This window comes from Melanaphis sacchari, unplaced genomic scaffold (genome assembly GCF_002803265.2).
Source record: "Melanaphis sacchari strain LSU unplaced genomic scaffold, SCAv2.0 Contig23_pilon_pilon, whole genome shotgun sequence".
NCBI lineage: Eukaryota > Metazoa > Arthropoda > Insecta > Hemiptera > Aphididae > Melanaphis > Melanaphis sacchari.
The window spans coordinates 4,122,795-4,149,660 of record NW_020271114.1 but is presented as its reverse complement, the minus strand read 5'-3'; the positions used below and the strand labels follow the sequence as shown (position 1 = coordinate 4,149,660).

Genomic DNA, 26,866 nt, shown 5'->3' with positions numbered 1-26,866 from the left:
TTATGTATATAAATTGTTTACATTTTTTTTTAGCATACAACACAATTTATTGTTTTGCGTTGAATTAATGGTTAAATCAATAGATAACTTTTAAATTTTTCTTATTATCGTGGATTAACTTAACTCAATTGAATTTAAAAAAAAAATCATTAACTTTTCTAGCTCTGGCTTTTATTATACATTATATAATAATTTATATCAAATGCAGGTACCTATTATATATAGGTATAGTTTAGACGAAGATAGGATTAAAACCCAAATATTGCGAAGTATACTTTATATTGGTTCAGGTACCTACCTGCATGCGTGATATATTGTTATCTTATTATTATATGAATATATCCAAACAGATATTAATAACGTGTGAACACATATTTTATTTTATAAATTAGCGAAATTAAAATTAAACTGCTAACAAATGATATCATATTAAAATAGGTACACTAACCGGACATTATATTATTTTTAACATAGGTTTGCGCGGGAGTGCTAGCGATACGAGCGAATAGTGAAACACGATATTATATTATTATCATGACGCGTGATACCTACCGGGATATTAAAAAAAAAAAAAAAAAAAAAAAAAAAAAAAATAGAAATATTTGCAATAACTGAAGATTCGGTGTCGGCGGCTAGTTGGGTCCGCCGAGCCGGTAGATGGCGTTGTCGACGGAGGCCGCCGCGCGCTCGGTCTCTACGCATAATCGAATATCGTATTCGTGTATGCGCGCGAACGGGTAAACTCGCCGCGCCGGCACCGGCAAAATTACAGTGTTCAGTCGCGAGCGAGAACACGGGCCACCACTTGCCGCTTCTGTACGCTATAAATCGTTATCCGTTGTGTTAATTTTTTTCAAATTCTCGTCGCCTTGCTCGTTCTAGTTATTTTTTTTTCCAATTCGTACACATTCTTTTTTTTTTTTTTTTTTTTTTTTTTTTTTTTTTTTTGTTTTAATACCGATACATGTCATAGTGCTTTCCGTCGTGACGTGATCTAACTGTGCAAATATTATCAATACTATTGTATTATTATTGCCATTATTAGGTATTTTAATCGTTTTTATTGTTATTATTATTATTATTATTATTGTTAATACCTCGCTAATAAATAATTATTATAGCCTACATTAATTTTCGCCGAGTGTCCGATACGGCGTTCGCGTGTACGGTTCTTACCCCATAATTATTACTACCGTCGGTGTCTCTAATATCATTAGATAAATTTGGCCGGGTATTCGTTCATTACGATATTATAATAATAACAGTCGATCGACGACGATGACCGTTTTCCCGGTGATCTAATATTGTTGTGTATAATACGTCGTCGACACGTTATATCATTACACGTATATACACTGCGAATATATTGTTACATATAACGTCGTATATTTTAAACGTATAGACTGAGCTGTTCAGCTGCCGATATCGACGCCACTGTCGATAAGGAATCTCGCAAGTTCGGACGTGCTTTTGACAACGCATCGACCATGGACGTGCTACCGAGCGGTAACATATTCCGGGAACTTCAGGACATACACGATACCGGTTATTTCTCTGCACACGTATCGCTCGAGGATCACTGGCAACAGGTAATTTCACTTTTGCACAATTTAAAAAAAAAATGAAAAAGCTCTTTTTTTTGAAAGCTCCTAAAACTCTGTTAAACAACGCAAAAACATTACTCAATTTTGATTGTATAGTGGGCACAGAGCAAATCGTGCGTACACAAGCATCGGAATGGTAGTGAACCGTATAGTAGGATGTCTGATGTGTACAGATATTGAAATGTATAAAAATTTATGTCCAGGAACGTTCAATCGTATCCACCTCGTATCAATATATTATTTTGACTCTAATAAATTGTATTGATTGTACAATAAATTAGTCATATTCTGGATGATAGATGGCTTTTAGTTTAGTAATGTCAGTGATAGTAGACGGATTGTGGAATCATCCCGCTTGATAGACTTTGGACTGTTTTATAATATTGTTTTTAAATAACAATCATTGCCATGGTGAGTGTCTGCGCGGTCGCACGTGCTTCGCGTCTTTATGTAACAACATATTATAATTATATTTATCTCGTGTAGGTACTATGTAGTAGGTACACGGTACACACATTCCACCTTTCACGCATAATATAATATTTCACGTATTGTTGTGTCACACGTGAACTCTGGTACGACAGGGGTTGGCTGAGGTAGAGTAATACGATTATTTTACTGTTTTTATCGGTTTTTTTTTAATGTTGTGTTTTCGTTGGAACTTTTTGAATTTATTTTTTATCATAAACAATTTTATTTTTGAATCATATTTTATTGAAACGCGTACCGTGGGTTCAGCAACATCACATTTTACGACTACTGGTGATTAATCGTATTTCATCAACTTATTCATTCGATCGCCAATTAATTAATTTATCATTACTAGTAAAACGTTAACGTACAGTTTTGCGTGTTTGTAGTACACTTTTTACTCGTATAGTTATCGGAAATTAAGTAAACAAAAAAAAAAATCATATTACTGTTTATGACTTATTTAGAGATGTTTACAACTATCGTAAATAATAATAATAAAAAAAAAAAATCAAAAAGTATGTAAGTACCTATGTAACAAAAAAATAAAAATTATTAAAAGTCCGTGATTGAAAACCTTTTTAATTTTGATAAATTAGTAATGAATACAGTAGAACTGTTTTTGTGTTAAGATTTTTTTTTCTATGTCAGCAGTTTTTGATTTAATGTATACAATTTTTTTTTTACGCTATATGTGTTGGTATGCATTATATTTATGTACCTATATAATATAAACGTATGTAATATTGTGTGTATGTGTACCTATGTGATTCATTTACTGTTGTTATCAGAGGCACAGGCTGTAAAATAAATTATGACTCCCGAGGAAACACAAACACACGTCTTTCTCGGTAACAAAACAGTAAACGACAAAATTATTAAAAAAAAATTACAGTCGAGATAACTAATTATTAGTCGAATAGTAGTATTACTATTTTAAAATGTGTTTATATATATATATTTATCTAGCACAGTAATATAATATTTAGTATAAATACATACATGTTATAGAGTTACAAATGTGTAGTTTATGAGTCGGTCTTAATGAAATTACAAAAATTGAAGGACAATTATAATAAAAGTTTTTGGTTCATTTTCCATGCAATGAAATCCGAATGTCGAATAACTCGTGTGTTCATTTAAAAGAAAAGTTTTATACGATTTTTTTGGGAATGAAAATGTTGCCATAAAACGCAGTAGTTTTGAAATGCATTTTTAATAGTGTACAGTCGCATATTGTATTGTATACAAGCAGCAGTAGGTTATTTTAAAATTTTTATTCATATTATTTTATATTAAAACGAAAATAAAATTTGTATAGTAATCTTTTTTCATTTAATTTCGTTTAACATAAAATCGATATTGCCCAGTTGATGAATTATAATTTTTACGTTTATCTGTTTAATCACTGACCAGTTACAGAGTAGCAGACGGAATAATAGTAAAATGATTATTGTGACATTTGACCACAATCTATTTGGGAAACGACTGACGAGTAAAACTATTCTAATTGCTATGGTTCTTTGAACTAACAATATATCTTTAAATACTACACTGAAATTTATTATAATAATTGTATTGAAACAAAATGCCAGTAACAAAACTGATAAACAGCGATTTATATCTCTGGAAAGGTCTCGTAGTTAATTGAAAGAAATATGTTTTAATTAATTTAATTAAAAATGACCTTACATGTACCCCATTAAGTCTCATAGTTGTGGTTTTCGTGTAGGTACATGAATAGAGGATTTTGGTAGTACAATTTTTTTAATTGCTTTATAACGTAAAAATAGATTCTTTCATTTAATAATAATTGTTTAATGATACTTATAAAAATGTATGGTATGTTAAGTTACATTTAACTGCAACCATTGATAATGACATTTTATATTGTGAGTCTTGAGCATACAAATCCAATCTATTACCATAGGCTACCCATTGTCACTTTAATATAGTGGTATAATTTTTATTTCTATTATCTTTCGATTAATCGGTAGAAAAGAAAATATGGGTTTACCCGTATCTCTGCTCCCTTCAATATAATTTTAATGGTTCAAAAGGCATCATTCAAAATCAAAGTAAAACATTGTATTAAAAATCTCTGATATGAGTTTTATGGATTGAGATTTATAAATGGATACACCGGTCCCCCAAAATGTAGTTTACTGGCACATTGTGTGTTGGTTTTTTTCGGTTAATGATCATCAACTTCAAAATAAATCGAAATCGAATGTTAAATACTGGTGGTTGATCGAGAGATGTGAAATATTGAATTTTGGATTTAAATATGAATAATTTATTGTTTTTGGCACATCGTAGTAGCCGCAAGAAACACGTACAATATTATAGTAGACGATGACGCACGTTGTTCACAGATGAAAATGACGACGACAAACCTAATGAATGAAATTTTTCTCGTGTGGATACATATAATGGAATACTACGAAATGCATTGAACACTGTATATTTTACCGTCAATCATGTTTTAGATTAATTTGATATCGAAAACTATTTAAAAACAATATTTATTCACACGAACACATTATAAACCAAACATATTTGTACTAACTGCTGATTTTTAGAATTTTTTTTCTCAGAATATCGTAATAAGAAATTCCAAATAGATAAATTGATTTTAAAATATAATATTACATTATATATAAAAATTATTTTATCTAATTATATGGTATAAATCGATATTATTAAATATTGTTACTGTATAATGGTATGAAAATGTCAAGTCGCTGTGCATCTCATCTATTTAAATAATTATGAAAATAGTATTCTCGACGTTTTTAGGGAAATTATTGAAAAAAAAAAATAACAGCCTATTTGAGTGTAATTTCTTGATCATTTTCTTTTTACTCTCTCAATCTATTTTCTCTCTCTCTCTCTCTCACACACACATAACACACACATACATACACACACACACATACATACACACACACACACACTCTTTGTCTGTGTTTCTTCTGGTCTTTGGACGGTTAGGTCTTACCTCGATTTGCGTTTGATGTAGTAATAATGTATAATATATGTATAGAATTTTAGAAAACATAGTACGTGTGCCCTGTATTTAATAAAATATATTTCGTTTTTGCATTCGTATGTAGTATATAAGTGCAGTTGTGCAGAAGTATTATAATCTATATTAATGCATGTATATGATACACACACGTAGGACAGGGGAGGCGAGGAGGATGAGGATGACGTGCGACGGCGTTGTAAAACGGGCGCGCGGTAAAGCGATCTGAAAAGCGTCGGAGGGGGCGGTATAAGCCCCGCGCGCTTTAACGGTGTCCCATTAACGCGGTGGCCGTGTGGTGGGGTGGTGTGGCGATGGAGAGGACCCCGGGCCGGATCGATGCGGCGGTGGCGGCAGCGTGTACAGAGCGGCAGCTCAGTTTTGGCGGGGCCATTATACGGCCGACGACGGCCCCACAACAGTCGTGTACACGCAGTTGAGCTTGTGTGGTACGCGTTTCGCGCGCTCTCAGAAATATCAAACCATCATATAATTTTATATTTTTATCGTACTTTTTGCCACTTTTTCAGTGTTTATACTGTACACGTTATAAATAATATTTTAATGTCTAGTTACCCTGCAATATAGGTTAAAACCATTACACCAGTAACGTATCTGAAGTCCGGGTTCCTAAGCCTCTTGAATTTTTTTTTTATAAGTAAATTTCATCGAATTTGCTGATTTTAAAATTTTATTATTCTATTCACACTTTTACCCTTCAATTTTGCCATTGAATAATCGATAATTCCTGTTTTTGCATAATTATACATGCAATTGTCCACTAATGATTTCGTATTATAATGTTCTGCTACACAAATATAAGATACTATGACATTGTCAATATCGGCGATGATTATAATCTTATACTTATGTGGATTATTTGAAAACTAGTTGAATATAATATAATATACATATATTTATAGCGTTTGAGCGGTATACACGACCGTCAACCGGTGGTGGACGTAATATTTGGGTCAGTAATATAACGTTCATCTTTTTCTGAAAATGTTAGGTTCGCCATACACTTGAATTCGTAACAGTATGTATATATTATGGTAATTATTAATTATGTTGCGCGTACTACAACAACAGCGATTATGTTTATTTTAATATTGTACATATAATACGCGCGGTGAGTTTTCTCACGGGTCGTCTGCGTCGGTTCTCGCCGTTCTCGGACCATCATCAATAACGTTGCCGTACACGCAAGTGGCGTGCGGTGTATAATACACGTCGCAAAGGCGCGCGGTAATAAATAAATATCGCACGTATTCTGATGGCTTGTACATAAAATATCCTTCCGGCGGTGCCCTTTTCGCGATGGGATGCGAAATTATATGATGGCGAATCGTCTCGTTTCCTCCATCCTGCCGCCGACCATTGCACTCTCTCCTCCTTATTCGTATACTACTGTTGTTATTGTACTTGTACACTTATACAATGACGTGTACAATGATGAACGTATATTGTAATGTATATATTGTGTATGTGTGTGTGTATAATATGTATTGTTGACGTAGCTTGTACCGCAGCACTATACATCATCCACACGGGCCAAATGATAAATGGGCGCGGACATAAAGTATAAATACAGTACCTATACACTTTGAGTATCATAGTGATAAGTGTGTGCGTGTGTGTGTGTGTGTATGTATGTGATACGCTCGCACGTGTGTACTAAGGAATGATAGATAGATAGAGAGGGAGAGAGAAAGCAATTGCTTCGGGGATAAGAAAAGGACTGCATGTACGGCCAAGACGACGTGTCCTACGACGTCGACGACAGGTGGGCACAGGTGTGACGCACGATACATACATTATTATATTCATATGCGCTTCTTTTGCCTATATATAATATATTGTACACGGTGTATGCACTACGTCGTGAACCGACCCCTATAGTCAAAGAGTCCAATCGGAAAACCAGTAATGTGTATTTCACCGTTTCACCGCCTCCTGCACCGTCGTCGTCGTTGTCGTCGTCGTCATCGTCGTCAAATGCGCGCGAATGAGTGTGTAGGTATGTATATAATGTATTGTGTTGGTGCCTAAAACGAAACCATTTGTCTCGTCGCCATCAACGCGCGGCGCGGTATAGCAATTTCGCCCGAAATCGTTTGTCAACCCTTCTCTCTTTCTGCGTCCTCTATTTCGAGGATTAATGCCATCTGTGATCTGCTCTATACCCGACTCATTGTGCGCATATACGCGTGTACGCGCTCTCATGTATATAGATACCTACTACGCAGTTGATGTGTGGGCGTGCGCGCGGAAAAATAATACCATACGATTTTTCGAAAAATCTACCTCAGGAACGTTGTTGTTGTTGGGTGCACAGTAATTTTTCCCTAACGTCGCCAAAAACGGTCTGATAATGATTTGTAAATGTTAATAAAGTTAGTGTATACGCACACATATTATCTTAGGCGTTATTTTTAGTAGGATAATTAATGATATTGCACATATTTCAGTCGTGTGAAATACTCGTAAAACGACTTTTCAGATAATGTGGTTACTCGGTCTTTGGTTTAGGTTAACGATCTTAGCGTTAAACTCATATAATATAAGGTAAACGATTGCTGCCAACATTAATGTTATGGATAATCGATATTGTACTGCTATTTTTGATATATATATTTTTTTTTTTTTTTTTTTAGTTTTCAAGGTGAATAATATTAATTTTATTTATGAATTAATTTATGGGTTGTATATAATTTTAATGAAGTTCTATATTAATAATTTTGTTCAGTGTTAATATGTTTTATTAGTGGAAAGCTTTTGATTTTATGTCGTGTAATACAAAACTGTTTGTGAAAAAATTTGTTTAAACGAAATTTATTTTATTTTCATTTATTTTTTATATTTTAATAATAATAAATAATATAACATTTGTTTATTAAAAAAAAAAAAAAAATGTTCATTGTTTAATAAGAAAAATGTATTAAATAGCTTAAATTAAATTAAATACTTTTTTTGCGTGTGTTATAAAAAAACACGTTTTGTCATATTAAAAAAAAATTAAAAAAAATACTTTAATTCTTATGCATATACACTTATCAAAAACTTATGTTTTTATCCAATAGCGTTTATCTTGTTTTTCGTTCTATTCTTACTCGTAAGTTGTAGCATCGATCGTTACAAAAGGAAACATTGCCCTTTTAACTACAGAACTACTTAATAACTCTCACGTTTTCAACTATAGCGATTTCTGAGAAGTCAGCACGCAAAAAGTGTCTGCGTGTTACGCACACATTTGGCTAGGGTCGATCTTCTTATCTTGCTGAGTGATTGACGGATTTCTAGTACACTTTATCCGCCACACGTAAAAGGAAAAATCGGAAATCAGACGTGGGTTTACGTTACATATTGTATCGATAAGGCACCAATCGAGAGGCTTTACATTTTAAAATGCAGATAGATGTTTTAAACATTTGGATGGTTATATATAGGTACATAATATTATCTTTTATTTCGTATATTATACCCTGCATGATTTATTTTCGAGTTGAAACTATATCGTACTGTTCCAGAATATTAAAAATATAAAATGCAATTTATGTATAATAATAATATATTGTAGGACCGGTAAAAGACGTTTAGAAATTTCTTTGTAACATTTTTTTTTCCATATTATAATAAAAATGGATATTGCTATTTTTCCCTGTACTGTCGTTGACCTCTACCATTTTTTTTTCTTAATCTTTACGACGTTTTGAATAATTGAAAATAAATTATGACGATTAGCTGCCTACTTAAACATTTTATCTGATATTATGTGTTATTCAATGTGACCGATGGATTTAAGTTCTAGAAATCACTTCTATACGAGTAGATAATGATAATGCATGCGGTATTAACTAGAATGATATTTTCTGTTCATTGAGGATCACATTCTACTGATACGGTCGTCTTATCAGTTGATGATGTAAATCACTTGAAAGACAATTATTGTTAATTTTTTCAAATTAACTAGTATCGTATAATACATAGGTACATTATATATAATACGATATTATCTATAATTATTATGTCGGTATACCTATAAATGTTTGTAAAAATATATGATTAGTACCGTGGCTATTATAATGAATAGTGAATTGACTAATTTAAGTGGATACTTGTGATTTTCTAAAATTTAATTTATTTCATAATTTATAGCTTAATGACACCTGTTTGGTTTGAAATATTTAATTAAAATATGTAGAACACATTATAATTGTTGTTAACATTAATAGTGTACAACAAGGCCATTAATTGATTTAAGTTTATGTTGCTTTGGGTATAATATATTTTTGTGTTAACCAAGTCGGTTAATTACTCTTGTCCCTAATTTACTCATAAATCACGTGGATTCTAATTTTTTTGACAAAATAAACAGTATACCTACTAACTTTAAACTCTGTTGTATCGATGTATACAGCGAGTTAAGGAAACAGTTAAATTAGATATAATATAAAATTGTAGTGTTATCCAATTTTTTTTATTACAATCTGATAAACACAAGACATGTTACAATAATAATCTATAGGTTATAGGGAATAAATCTGAATAATTTCGGATCGATGGTTTAATGAGTAGTATTGTTACGCTTATAACTTACGGATATTTTTTGTTGTTTTTTAATCGGTTTCGTGAAGTATAGTTTTTGAAAAAGTCGCCTATAAACATTATTTCTGATCACACATACATATACTTATATATATATATAAACAAGTATATAATGAACATTATGTACAGAGTGTCCACATTTTTTAATGCTAACCTCACAGAAAAATGTGAATATAGAGTAGATAATATTAATATATAGTACTAAATATTATCATCCAACCTAAAGTTGACATCAACCCTTCATTAATTTCTTCAAGATACAGAATTATATCAAAAAATTTGGCATAATATGTGCGTTTATTTTTTATTTTGATAATTATTAAGCCTCGATAACTTGACCATTAAATTGTGTTACATACTTAAATTAAATTTTAACTAAATTGTACGGTTAAATATACTTTATAAATAACACATATATGCACATTTTAATCATATGTAAATAGAATAAAAATAACACTATTATATTAATTTAATATTAGTATGATATTAAATCTAATATATTTGTTAGAAACATCAATAATCATATTAGTTGAGGCGTATTAATAAAAAATAATAATAATAAAATGTAAAAATAAAAATATAATATAATTCTGTATGAAATCACTATAAACCCTCTCTGAGTAGCCATCCAAAATGTCATTTCGGGCGATTATTGAAAAAATACTGAGATACCGCTTGACCGTGTAGTAATAATATATAATTGAACGAACCGAACGTTTTGCCTGTCAGTTTTCCGAGTTATAGGTTTAATATGATTTGTTATAAATATTCTGACGATAATAATATTTTATATTTTATGCATTATATGCGTATGTTATATAATCCGACGAGGTGATTGCATAGTTGATGACAATAAAACGATGTCTGTTGCGCGCCTCGGAAATAATCACAATTATCATTATTATTGTAAACTGGCCGAATATAACAACAATTATAATATTGTTTGACGAAATAATTACGCTTTATTGTGTATAATAACACTTGTAATATAATATATATATATATATACACGCACACACACACACACACACATATATATATATATATATATGCATAAATAATTATACTTATGAAGTATAGTATAGGTAGGTACTTCTAATTGGCCAGGGAATTGTGTACGTTTTAAATTCAATTAACCCTTTCGTTCGACCAGCGTTGGTTTGGGGGTTGAAATGCGCTGATAAAGCTGAATAATATCTACAATGCTGGTTGGCGGTCACCTCAAATGTCTGCCGAACAATCGAAAGTGTTTTTACATAGTAATTATAAATTACGTTGCATCTAAGTTCAAATATAGAGCTTTTAAGTGAATCTACTTATTTCATTATTATTATAACTTAATTTAAATTATTATGCTTAGGTACATGATTTGATGTAATTTGCATACAAAACAATATATTTCCGAAAAATATATATAATAAATATATATAATTATTTTTAAGTTTAATTTGTTTTTTTTTGAAAGACAATACACATTTTATGTTCGATAGTAGAATATTTTTTAATTCCATACACGGTCATCAAATTTCGAACGAATAGTTAATTTTTTAGTCATAATATTCATAAGTATGAATGAAGTAGTGGATCAACATTTTTTTGGTGTTTCACCTATATCTCTTTTTTCCATTCACGTATATTCTATTACTTATCATTATAACTAATTAAATAATCCGTTGGAATTTGACATTTAAAGATCTAAATACACCTAAAAATATTCTTTTTAATGAAATCAAGTTAAAATATAATATGTTGTCATTCTTAAAAATAATTCAAAATAAAGGTAATTAAATATATTGTTTATTAATGACATTAAATTATGTAAAAATATTTACAAAAAAGTAAAAAGATTTAAACTTCAAAATAATAAGTGCAGATACTTATGGATCATATTGTATATTGACGTTTGTTGATATTACTGTGTTGTAAATTATAATTTATAATACAATCGTTATGGTGGGAGGATTAAACGCTAAATTATTATTACTATTATTACAAGTATAGGAAATAAAATGGTGAACAATATTTGGATAAAAAATAAAACTTCGCGTATCTATATTGACCACTGGGTTTGTTGTATAGTAATTTCTAAGCTTAAGTCTGCAGAACGAGGGTTAGGTATTTCTCTTCTTCTCTTCGTCAATTTTGACCTTTCCAACGATTATATATAATACAATTCATTGATGTGGATATTCATACTACACATTTATAATGTACAGCTAGAGGAAATGGTTGTATTCAAAACAACTACCAGACATTAATTTTAATCAAACGCGACATCATATATTTTATCAAGACATACAGCTCGGGTTAATTTAGTCCTCTCAATTATCCATTACACATCGTGTAGCGACATCGGTCGACCGATGACACAGGCAGGGTATATGAACACATTTGCGATTGGAATCATCGTGCAAACCATTTTGACTGTGTTTATTGTGTATAGTCTTACTAGTAACACATGCGACTGTATGAAGTGAAGCTTTGAAAACAATATTTATAGTTCCTTAGCTACTGCGATTTTGCTACTATCTACTATTTCAACATCTGTTGGTTCTATCATCTGCAGTGCCGAAGAAAACGGCTTGAATAATACAAAAATCAATTTTTTGTTTTACTATCTCTATTTCGATGAAATTCCAAGTTTATTTTTCTGGGTTGGAGTTTTACGCTTAGAAATAAGTAAAAACTATGTAAGATGAAAAATAACGTTACTCAAAAATAAAAAGCATTCATATAAATAATAAATATATAGATAATATAATATATGTATAAAAATTGAGTGTAGTAGTTTTCTATATGTAAATATGCTACGTGCCTTTGAGGATCGATGACCTTTAATGGTTAAAAAAGGTCTACATCTTAACGGTTTCGTTAGTTTTTTTCTTCTGTTAATATAATGTGCAGAGACCGTAAGATATTTGAAACGAAAAATCACACGTAGCCGGAATAAAAAGAGGACTATTTATATTTTAACAGAGATGACGGCGTATATAACAGGAAACAACAGGAAAAAAATATATATTTATAATAATTTTCTTTGAATTTAGATAACGTATTATTGTATATAACTCACATTTTATGTCGTTTAATTTTTTTTGCAATTTCTATTTTTCATACCCTTGTATTGATAATTTATCGAGACAAAATTTATATTAACTATTACATAGATTCAATTTTTAATATATAATTTTTCTTTTTTTTTATTTTACTTATTTTTATAATCCTTTTATGCATAATAACTTTCAATAATATAAAAGTATTATAAAATTACTTAAAATTAGAAGAATAGTTTTCAAAAGTTAAACTCAAATTAAGAATACAATTTAATTTTAAATAAAAATAAAATATATCTTCAAATGTTTTATTTTTTTACAGTCCGTGGTCAATATTAATTTAGTATACTTGTGTATATATATATATTAAATGTAAAATGACAATTTATAGTACTTTCATCGATCTTCTATTAATTTTTTATTTTATTTGAAGTTAATCCCGAGGGTTATTACTCAAAATTCTTGTTGGCACCTTTATTTTTATATAGATGTATTAATATTATATTGGTCATTGTGAGTTAGATCATGTATGCATATAGTAAAAGGGACGATTTCGATATAGTCTATTGAATGCAATTATTAATTAAAAAGAAAAAATCCAAAGAAAATTGTTTGATATAGTTTTTTAATTAAAATTCATCAATCACACACACAATGAACTTGCCGATAATGCTGTCGCCGCCACTGCCATCGTAGCATAGCTGCTGTTGTTATACGTATGCGTGTGTATTAGTTTTTTAGAGAGCTATTCAAGGGCACGGGATCAGTTTATCGAACCGTTTCTTCCCATCACTTTCTATCTCTCTTTCTCTCTCTGTTTCTCTCTGTCACTCTATAATATTCTCTTTCTATTTCTCCTTCAAGTGGCACGTATTAATATTTCACGGTCCCCCGGAAAATGTGTGTTGGCGTTTCGTATACTATTTTATAATATTTTATACATCGGTCGATTATATGTTAGAAGTAGAGATATATGCCTAAACCTAACCTCTAGTATATATATAATATATTTGAGTATAAAAATACATGCCATCACGGCAACGACGGTATATAGCCGATAATACCTATATTGTGTTGTATATGTACAGTGTACACTATACATAATGCCTGCGAACGTTGCTTATAAGCACATTATTATTATTATTATTATTATTATTATTATTATCATCATTATTATTGTTGTTATGTATTATAGTGGATCCTCGTAGTTTTTCGTCGATGCATAGCTCTTTAGAAAGAATCTTTTCTTTTAGGTTTTGAAACCGGCGCGTGCAGCGTCGGTACTGGGGTATAATATTTTGCTCAAGAAGAATAGTACGTGTACGTAATAATAATAATAATAACTAATAATAATCATAATGGCGTGATCCATAATAATGAAATAACTTAGCTCCTCGATCGGTCGGTGATGGTGTAGTGTGTAGTGTTTGAATTTTCCCCCCTTTTTTTATATACACTCACATAAATGTATTACACCTGTATTACTAGTAGGTATAATATGTTTTGTATGTGTGTGTATTATGAGGCCACGTGTCGAAGCCGTTGTTCTTTGAGTCCGTGTAGGATATACGTATATTGTACATAACCACTGTCTAAAATTTATTTTATTTTTATTCTTATTAATCCGATGTTGTCTACTTGTCTATTATGCGGTGATGACGACGACAATGATGGTAATAACGCCACGCGCGTGTATAAAAAATAAACCTCTGTCAAACGAGCCGAATAAAAACATGTATACACACACTTTATGTTTTATTTGTTATTATTATTATTATTCTTTTTTTTTTTTTGATTAATGAACGTTATTGTATGCGTAAATGAACCTGTGAAATACTGTACCAATATAATATTCATAATGTTTATTCGTTGGTATAGATTGGAATGGCGACGACGTTCATCACGCCAATTTCGTTAAATACGGTAGTGTACGTATATTATTATGATAGTATATAAGGCATTATTATTATTATTTTTTTTATTATTACAATAAAACGTCCTTAGTTTCAGTAGCTATCGAAGTCATACTATTGATTAACACATTTTAAACTTTAACTAAATATATAATATGTTATATATGGGTAAACATTCAATGCAATGGTTTTACATTTTATATATTTATGATACAGATTTATAATATGTATTTATATGTATTTATAAGTAGCTCTTTGATTTAAAATTGTGCATTTCAAGTCTTGCAAAAAAAGAGGATTCTTTCTTGACATCAGTTAACCGCATAGGTATTAGATTTTATTATTTTATTTTTCTAGTAGGTTTAAAATAGTTTTATACCTCCTGGTGAAATTTTTAGAGGAGGAGTCATGATATACTGATTTTTTAGTTTCCCCTAATTTAGTCCACTCTTTTTAAAAAATGCCTTGAATTAAGTTTTTTATAACTTTATGAAAAGTTGGATACGGGTATAGAATTGGGTGAAATAGGTATGTTTTCTGTCGAATTGTTATCTCTATCATTGCCAGTAATGTTCCAGATACTTGGGATTTACAAAGAAGAGATATTTTAATTATATATACAGTTGATGTAACTAAATAAATATTCTGTTTATTTCTCGCAATATTGGTTGGATAGTAAGTGTTTTTTTATACTAGTTAAAATATTTAACCGTTAACTACTATGATTTGATTATCTTCTTTTATAAGACATTATTTTAATAGTATTAACAATACGGTGTCTATATCAAAAAAGGAAATTCTTATTGAAAAAAAATAGATCTTCGTACGTACTTAATATATAATTATATGTATTGTAATTAAAATTACTGTTGGATGGAGGGGGTGGCCATGTAGCTTTATGTAGAGGTTTTAGATGCGTAAAAACGTCACGCGCGTAAAACATGGTATTATGTTTTTTTTTTTTTTTTTTAAGCAAATTTGTTTTTAATTATGCGCAACTTCAAAGTAATACCTACGCTGGTGACAAAAGTATAGCTTTATATGCGTATATAGTGGCATTGACGATAATTGCGTGTCCGTTAACTAAAAAAATTGCTTTGGGTTTGTCATCGGACGCGGCGGCAGTAAATGCCATCGTCGTCGTCGCGCACGTTATATAATGTATGCTCAGGCACGTGGACGACTGTGGTGTGTACAATACACACACACACGAGTAAAACAATGGTCGGATGTTATCCACACGTAAAACGCAATCAAAAAATAAAAATAAAAATACGGGAGCTATAGAGCACAAAATAAATATAAAAATATTTTTATTTTTTTTTTATTTTACTTTCTTGGACGCACATTAATATAATATATATTGCGCGGCATAAAATTCTTCCGGTTAACACTGTGCATAGTGTCACAGCTGAGTAGACGTCTACTACCATACATGAAGGTGCCCGTGGAATTTTAATAACAATAACAATAATAATTACTGCAGCGGAGGCGACCACCCGTCGTGGCCGTATGACGTTGTACGTGAAATAATTATTTTCCATAAGGGTAGAGGTGCGCCGTTTGAGGTGTGACAACGACTCGGTGTGCGTTTGGGTATGTGGGTGTACTTAGATAGAGGTCCGAGTCGTATCATTATATACCATTATAATATACGCATCGTCCGCTAAACGGGAAAAAATTATATGAGTTTATAGGGTTGTTTAAAAGACTCGGGTCAGGTAAAATTAGCTAAACATCATTATAATATACCCCCTACAGCTTGCGAATGAGATAAAAATTGCCGGGTACCGGCGAGATTGACCCGGTTGGCAGTTTTTTAAAAAGGTATATTTTAAGTTTATAATAATCGTTATATTTTTAGACATATTTATAATTTAGTGTAAAATAATTATTTAACCTTCATTATGATTCAAGAAATTAACCAGTATTAGAAAACAATTTTTATTACAGTGAATATCTATTTATATTTAATCATATTTATTTTTTAAGCTACCTATGGATTGCTATATTACTTATGCTTTATTGCTTATTTAATAGTAGATATCTTCGTTTTTTATTTGTCAGTCTTTTGCTTACAAAATATTATACTGAAGTACATACTTTAAATTACAATTATGTGTCCAGAGAGATATTCAAAGGAATACAGATTTTCCCGAAAACTATGACAAAAAAATTAAAAAAATGATTTTAGTGTTTTTGAATGTATTGTGTATGTTTTGACCATCTATAAAATGTAATTTATCCATAGCATCAATATATCAAACTCATCATGAAGGATTCTAGTTAAGAGTCTTAATCCTTCCCTATATAGCTTCACTGATTCATATAGTTACTGTAAAAAGTTTGATAATTTTTGACGAAGGGTTTGGTAAAAAATTAGGGCAAAACTTCTCAATAAATCTCTATGCAGAGGTATTATATTTTTGAAACACACTCATCATCATAGGTGAACAAATATGATAACGATAAGTATTATATACTAGTCCTTTAATTAAAACAAGACCTTTGGTGTTAAATAAATACGTATGCATAATACACACGTGCTTGTACTGTATTGTATAAAGGTACAGCGAGTTGTGAGTGTCACTCAATTGTATATTACTGTCTAAATGGCCGAAGTATTTCTAACTTTATTACTTCCCCCTTCCTATTCTTATTACAAACTTTAAATCAGCATGACTACCTGTTAAATACTTTATATTTAATATACGTACACATGCTATGTATAAATATATTATTATTATTATTTTTTATTTCGACGTGATCATGCGACGTGCTACTGATGTTATTCGTTATTCGTTTGGCCCTGCAAAACTATTCTAGATTTAATATCGTTTTCTGCTAAATATGTGATTGTAAATGTATATGTGCAACATACTAAGTGTCTTAGTTGATTTAGTCTATTTTATATATTAACATTGATTAACTCACAGTTTTAGTTTTGTCGATACAGTTTACTTCTCAAAACTATTTCGTAACTTAATTATTTTATTTTATATGTTTTAATTTGCCAATTTAATATGCAATCCTAATACGTATATAGGATGTAATTATAATTTAATAATAAGTAAAAAACGATTTTTTTATTATTATTACTATATTTTATCATCAGTACCTACCTACCACCAACAGAGTTTTTTTTTTATTAACCTAAACTGAGATACTCATAAAAATGTATAATTATTATTTTGCATGCAGTGACACAGAAAATATTTTATTATTATAAACATTTTTATAATTTAATTCATATTTTGTTATCAGGTGTTTTTAGTAACTTAACTTCATAACAACACTAATAAAAATGCCTATTATATTTAAAAAAAAAAATACTTTAAAAAAGCAATTTTATATTTTCCCTTAATATTATAATTTATTTCACATTATGAAAAATAATTATCGTTCTCCAGTCGTAGGGGATACCTACTAGTAAATTTTCTGCATTTTTAATATACAATTTATTTTACGTTACGTTAGTATGTTAGTTTTTTATATTAATAATTATTGATAGTTTAATTTTAAATACCGATACATTTAAAACACAACTTAAGCATAAAAATCAGAAAGAGTTCAATATTTAAGATTAACATTTTACTGTAATATTTACGACGAATACAATAAATATTTATCGTTCTAAAAAATATAAAATAGCAAGAGATGATTTTGATTTTAACTAATTTTGTAGGCATTATACTACTTTTTACAAACATTAAGTGAAATTTCTTAGCAAAGTTGTTAGTATTAGCGTTTTAGTATATACAACAATATGTTTGTATAACAAATTTAATGTGCTGACTTTGCATACATAATATGACATGGCTGTTTGTATTGTATATAATTAAATATTATTCAAAATATATTTCATCAGAACACATAAGTCTATTTGAAACATCGTGTATAATACGGAAACGGTTTTCAACTTTTTGAAGTTCGATGTAAGTCACTAATAACAATACAACTAGTTTCGACGAAAAAGACACCATATGCGTCACCATAAAAACTATAGTCGTTGGCCGGAAATAATTGATTTTTTCGGGTCATATATAACGAAGCATTCGTAAAATGCGTAAACTTTGAAAGATTTGTTTACTGCCTCGACTATTCCCGTCAACCAACATGGTTTTCGCTAACATGGTATTTGGTACATTCACATTTAAACTGCTAGGTCGTCCATGCTGTATAATTTACCGATGATCGCATCAAAGGCGATAAGTCGTGCGTGGGTCGTTGGTCGATAAAGGGATGGGAAAAGTTATATTTGGAAATAGTACTTTTGTACAACGTGTGTATAATATAAATTATATATATACGTTTGAACCAAATCTAATCGCAATATCTCTCCATAAATGAATATTATATATATATATGTATATAAATGCGCAAAAAAGAATTGTTGCCACCCTAATATATATCCCAAATACGTATGAGATAAACTTTTCAAATAAATACGTAAACGTAACGGATTGAGGTCATCAGAGAAATCGTTTACTAAACGTACATAAATTTGTATAGTTGAACAGCGTAACATGTATATATTATGTTTACAATTTTAAATGGGTACGTGGGTGTTTAAAGTTTAAGACGTACAATATTGTGCTAAACGACCCAACTACTTAGTCGTGGGTATAGAAATAATTTATCCAGATAAATTTACTAGTCGAATTCATGCAGTTTTTTTTCATGAAACTATAATATAATGTGCTTATAAAACCTATAATTGTATAATACATTACTATAACGCCAATCATTTTGTCTACGCTTTTCGCGAGAAGAGGGTGATTTTTGTATATTTTAAGACTAAAAATTGAATGTCTAATTCTACATGATATTTAATTGTTTATAAAAAATGAATTACATGTATGTTTTGTATTCGAGTCGGGATAGGTGTACGCGTAGAGCATCGGTTGGATAAATTAAGACTTTCCCGCTTGACCGTCACGTTTTTCGAAATAAAAGCGTTATTATGTATAGAATCGATGTCTAATAGAATACAATCGGAATGCAGGGTGCAAACAAACTGCATAAAGTAAATCCGCATTATTCACTTGCGAATAGGTAAAATCTTAATGACGGACGAGCACACATATAAACACATAACAATAAAATTATGTATTCCTAATAATCCTAATCACATATTTAAATTACGGAAGTTTTAATCAAGTGTAAATAAAGAGTGATAAGCTGGCTGCTAGTATTTTGGGTGTTATAGACTAAGAAATATACACTGGAACATTTTATTTATTATTACGATTATTGTTATTACACTACTGAAGTACTGATCATTAAACTACAACACGGCGCGGTGTGATGTTAAAAATTGTGTTTTGGTCTGCCGTTGTTATCTCTCCGTATACACACGCACACGTATCCCACAAATTTATATAATATGTGTCTGTGTGAGTGGGTTTGTATGTTTACGTCTGCGTGTTTGTGCATAGCGTGGGCAAGTACAGACTCGGCGGCGGAGACCCCCAGCGAACACTGCGGAGCCGGCCGGTGCACGCACGTCAAACGCATCCAGCCGGCAACCAGATGTTGCTGCGCGCCAAAAATTGCTACCGCTAGTCTATTTCCGTACACCGGAAGTAAAGGGTCGACTGTTGTACGAACAAGCGAAAGGGGTTTACGGCGAGACGGTTAGGTGGTCGGACAGACTGGCGGCAATAGTGTGGTGATGGTGATAGAAGGTGGGAGGGAGGCAGTCGCTCGAAAATGCATTTCGCGCCGCTTTTCGAACGACGTCTAAAAATACGTGATTGTAATATTAAATGCAAACGGTTTTTTTTTTTTTTATCGGCGGCGACAGCGATGGCTGTGGCTCATCCATGCGTCTGGTCCGTGTCTAAACGAGAGTTACATGAATACTTACCTATATACATAAAATAATAATAATAATAATAAATAGGTATGTATACTAACCATCAAATTTTTTTAAAAAAAATTACAACACGACAAATTCAAGTAATACCGGCATCAAACTATTATTAAAATATTATGTACATCGCAACCCGGTGTTGTTTTCCGGGAAACGTGTATCTACCTACGGGATTTTGGATGTATTCATATATTACCGTGACCGTGACGCGTCCGAACTGGACGGTAAAAATTATCGCGAACAGGCTTCGCGGTTGTTATGATATTATTATTAATAATCCGTTACGCACTGTGCGCAGCTCTAAATACTCAAGGGGGTTTGTTTGTGGTGGTCGGGAAATTGTAGGGGTACGATCGCCGGTACGGAGATTTATGTTTTAATAATCATTATTAATAATTAATATCGCCAAAAACACGATTACGATGTAAGCTTCGTAAAATATATGACTAATAACACTATAAATAATGCACAGTCATTTATCAGTTCCCAGAAGAGCATTTTCTCAAATATACGTTTTCGAGTTTATCATCAATAATATTATTCCGTTGATTTAAAAATATTAAAAAGTCGTATGATTTTTAATCGATGAAAATAACTATAGGCATAGTATACACTGCAGTAGTGTAATATAATATATACGTTTTTGGTTCTGATGACGCGCAACAAAATAATAGTATATTTTCAAAAAATTATTCGACCGTATTAAATAGATAATAGATTATTATCATTAATATTTTGTTTTTAATCATTGGATTTTGCGTAGGTATAAAGTATGTTCTGTTTTACCAGAATACGTCATCAGTGTCTTCTTATAATATTATTACGCAAATAGTTCGAGTGGTTACACGACTCGTGTGTATATTATACAGTCTCGTACAAATAGAATATTATATTACAACCTTACCGCAGGAAAGACGATGTGCAAAGTACAAAGTTATTGCGAGCTCGTTGAAAACAAGGCGATGATGTGGTAACGGGGTGCGGTAGCTGTGTATCACATACGTACATATAATAAAAGATCTCATGAACAACATATATACGGGGAGCATGACTTGTGTGCGCCAAAGCGGCAAATCGTGAAAAGTTTCTAAAGTTAACAGCATATAATAATAACAATAATAATAATAATAATTACGAATGAGAATGGCTTGCAACGACACGCCGACCTTAATAATAATAATATCATTATACATAGTTTACGATTACACAATACTATACACACTGACTCCTGCGCTATAGCTACTCGTATATAGTTTATAATATCATGAATTATTGTATACACATTATAATATGTGATAATATGTATTTTGCCATTGTCGTATCTTTAAAAAAATTATTTTAAAGCTCATATTGTACTATATATTATTATATAATACATGTATGCACCGCGGCGTCTCATTTAGACATTGCGCCGTTATCGTATACGTCGTTCGCAATGATAACAGTATATATAATCATTATTGTTATTGTAGTGGTATAATGGTAAAAGACATTCGAGATTTTTATAATAACGGTCCACTGCAGATCATCGCAGTGAGGAGGAGAACCGGGGTTCGGGATTATAAGAGCAGGACAATTAATTTGTGCTCGTTTATAGAAAAACAGCTTATGTACGAGGCAATCCGATTACTCGGTCGTCGTCTTCGTCGTCGTATGGAGAAACTCGAGTAAAAGAATTACACGCGCGATGCACATGTACATGTACACAATACATACGTCAGTCTTTACACATATTATATTTATGGCGGGTGCATTCCGCGGTCGCGACATAGCGGAGGAACGACTGCAGATTGTCATCCGTCTGTCATGTCCGCGGGGTCCGTATTCCATAACATTATATTATAATCCTGCGCCATCACGATGAGATTGTATATTGTTATGTTATTATTTGACTGGGATGTCGCGGGGTCGCGGTATTTGGTGGGGATTTGAATTGGCGAACGGGTAAAATAATAAATTAATATATCGTAGAAAATCGTGTACGTATAAAATATGTGAAATTCCATTATTATATATGTATAATATATATACATTATACACATATAGGAAATAGGACGTCGTGCTGTCATCGTTGTCATCGTCGTCGTCGTCGCATTATAATATGTGTGCTGTGTAGGTCAAGAGAGGCGATTTGTTTTATCGTCTGCAAGCGCGTGGGATTGTATATAGTACGTTATCGCCGCTGGGGACGCACATTGCAGTATATTGTAATAATAATAATAATAATAATAATAATAATAATAATACGCAAATAGTAGAAATCTCATCACTGTACTGATGGCGTATTTGTTTACGATTATTTTTCTAAATTATTCCTTCTCACCAGCTGCTGCTTAACAATTCTCCTGCTTTTTCTTAAGTATAAATAATTATCATAAACAATAACATTTACATGTATATAAGGATATACATGATTATTATATTATTGCCGTTTGATATGGCATTTCAGTCGTTTAAATTTTCGGGAATGCGATCGTCGTCTGAACACCGCACAAGTACAGTCATCGGCCATGAGTGCTGTTTAGTAATTTCTCGACTAATGCCGTTTGTATTTATCTAAGCGCGTACATCATATATTATAATATTATTATATTACTTATTGTATGTGTAACATGTGTGTGTGTGTATGAGCGCCATGACGTGCGACGGCATATCAGACGAGCATAAATATAATAATAATAATAATAATAATAATAATAATTGAATTGTCGCCGCCGCCGCCGTCGTCGAGAGTTTAATAAAGTAGTCAGCTGCGTGTGTATGTATATGATGTAGTTTCTTCGCCCGACGTCTCGCACTCGCGTTGTATTACCAGGAAATTAGATCGGATGCGTGTTCATTGGTGCCGAGGGTGAGCCTTATTGAGTTACCGAGTTATGGTCGGATGGGTACATACACGACACGACACACACATACATAATACACACCCACAATGACGTGTGTCGTGCATGTGGACGGGTAGATATACAATATATATATATATATATATATATATATATATATATATAATATATACGAATCGATGGTCGTAGGAGAACGAAAACAAAGTCATATAGTAAGAACGATGCACGTCCTATGGATGTGTGTACATATCTATATATACGAATGAATTCGTACAATATAATAATATATCTGTATATACGGGTATTGCGCTGCAAGCATAATAATAATTGCTTTAAAACCTTTGAAAAGTGTCTTGTACGTATACACATAGGAGAGGCAAACAGCAGACGTTTGTGTGCAGTGCAGGGCCGCCGGGCCAAAGCGAATAACGATACGACGGGCCGTAACTACCATCATCCCTTCGCCTCTTTCAATCGAAAGTCGGCAGTGAGCCGGTTCTGGACTAGATTTTTTTTTTTTTCTTACCCATTTACTTTGTAAAATGTTTTTTTAATCAGTTTTTTTTTTTACCAAAGAACAAGGTCTCTATATATTATCACATAATTAAATTTTTCCATTGAGACGTTCAAGAGTATATATTTTTTTTTATTTTTTGTACGGGAATCTTTTATTATCGGCCAATTGGTGGCATGAATAGAAATATAATGCATTCATCTCTGTTATTGTATTTTTTTAGATCATTCGAAGCGTATATACGTATAATAAAAGATCACTGAAAATTATTCAGTGAATTTATTCCTTCGTTTTTTTTTCTACACAAATTGTTGAAACAAAATAACATGACTGGTTTCATATATTTATTATAGGTATATATATATATGCGCATTTCAAATGAGTAATAAAATATAATAACCATGTATGTCATTACATCTACTTAAAGTCAGGTATAAAATGCAATGAGAAACATCTTAAACTTTTCACAATATACCTACATCAATATGATGTTTCTCTGCCATACACGAACTTCCGCACCATTCGTGTGTGTTGTTCGGTGAGACTTTCTTAAATCAGTCTACTCTTTTGGACGTGTTTAGGAATAATAATATAATATAAACGCATCACTAATACGTGTTTGCAGCCACTGTACACACATATTATCGTTGTGTCGAGCACCAACTTCTAATATACACGACGAAACATTATATTTTAAGCACTTTTTTTTCTTTCAAAAATGTAATTATACGCGTACATTTACGCGAGCACACAGAGTCGTTTGCGTTTTGTGTTATCAAAATGTGTTGTCGTATATATTACTAAAATATAATATTATTATAATGTATACGCGCATAAGCTAACTAAATTCATACGGCGAGATGAGCATCTTCGCCGTGGCGTAATTATGCACAACGTGCTTTCGAAACGATGTACATAATATTAGAACGATAATTTAAATTAGTGGTGTGAGAAAAAGCTGTTGTGTTCAGGATAAACCGCAAGTTGAACATGCATGGTTTAAAAAAAAACCGAAAAACCAAAAAAATGCAATACGCGTGAAACGGATATTATAATATTAATTATTTATCATAATTTGTATTTTGTCTTAATCACAGATTAATATTTTAACAATCATGAATTAAGATAATATAGACTGGCAAAGAACGTATTAGTACAGTATTATGGTTATTTAAACACTGCATTAATTTAAGCAATAAAATACTTGTTATAATTCATTCTATTAACTTTTTATAACAGACCTTTTACTTAGATATTGTTCGTATATATGAATATAATTCTGTAATATAGATCTACATGAGATTAATATAAATCCATGGGTGGTAGCATAGACAAGAATTAGTCAAGTGAGTGGTTATAAACAAATATGATATTACAACAGTAACATCTCTAATTGAATAAAAAAAAAATAAAAAATATTTGGTATGTTTGTTGTTTCTTATCATCCGAATGATTAGTAAACTTTGCGCAAGTTGTATACATATATATATATATATAGTTATCGAGTATCATTGATAAGAACACTTCGGCTATTTAATTATTATACACATATTTGGCTACAGCCGAGCTCGACTGATATATTGTCAAGGTTTTATTTTTTCACAAGAAGTACATAAAAAATAATATTACTCAGTAAACTGCACGACATCCTGAAGCATGCAGAAAACCACATGCGTATTTGTTTGGCCGATACAATATTGCAATACGATTATATCGACCACAATTATGTCATCATTTATATGGGTAAGACGTCGCAAATCTGTCTTTACCATACTTGCCGATTGAGCAACATAGAAAAAATAAATACTAATCTTGTGGAAATAGGTATACCGCCGATGTCGTAAACAATAATTTTAGGTCACCATCATTATCGGTTATAGTATAATACCTAATATACATACTAATAATTAGGGGCTGTTACAATTAACGAATATTCATAAATAGGCTACAACTTTAATTGTCGACAATCATTTAAATACCCCGTAATTACCAATACAAAATGCATACATTTAGTTATATAGTTATTATACATTTTAGGTTTTTATTAGATATTTTAATAGATACTTTAATAAAGCTATTTACATTCAACAAAAATGTATCATTAAAAAAACACAATTTATAGTATTTTACAAATTGTAGTAGCAAACACTATAATTATTGGTTTTAATCATTTAAATAGGTTTGATGATGTGTTTACACTTATAATTATATTTCATTTGTATGCATTATTTTATCAAGTACTGAAATTATAAATATTACATTTGTTGTAAACAAACTAGTTTCATGAATTTATAAATTATTCATACAATATTGTATCGTTTGGCTATAAATTTGTATTCTGTTATGTACCATATTAGAATAATAAAAAAAAAATGTATTTATTAGTTTTGTACGCCGTTTCACATTTTCTGTCAAATGCTTTCTAAGGGTCAAGTGCTTATTTGTAAAATGAAAATTTAGTTTAGTCAGCCATTGGTTGTAATTTTACAGTAAAAACCGAAAAGGACTGATTTTTATACTTTAAATGTTGAATTATTCGGAATAATACATAAAATTATATATTTATAAGCTTATTACCTTTATTATATACCTTATTATAGGACATAATCAAGTACTATCTGCAGTTCTTAGACATTTGCCGTAATGTAATCACACAAATATGTGACACTCGAAAGTAGAACAATTTTGTTGAACTATTTAATACAACATAATTTGATTAGGTACGAGTTGGGTCGAAGTTTTAAAATCAAATCCATTTTATAAACCATTTATTGTTTATTGATCTATTATAAAAAATATTGTAGCCATTCCATGTGTTGAAGGCGTATCGTTTGTATGATAATTAATGTTGTATATAATATTATAGTACTAAATGTCCTTGAAATCGCAAGAAACATTTTGTGACTCAAATACTCCTAACGATAAATGTGTAAGTTTGAATGTGAGAAAATATAAAC

General features: G+C 30.9%; 1 protein-coding gene across 1 annotated transcript in view; it reads left to right on the top strand.

Moving 5' to 3' along the window:
- The first annotated feature begins 740 nt into the window (after positions 1-740).
- Positions 741-26,866, top strand: part of LOC112594605 (Krueppel-like factor 6) — a 203,122-nt gene continuing 176,996 nt past the window's right edge. The window contains exons 1-2 of the mRNA XM_025339486.1: positions 741-1,045; positions 1,403-1,589. Coding sequence (XP_025195271.1) covers positions 1,488-1,589 — 102 coding nt within the window. The 5' untranslated portion in view covers positions 741-1,045; positions 1,403-1,487. The remainder of the gene's footprint in view (positions 1,046-1,402; positions 1,590-26,866) is intronic.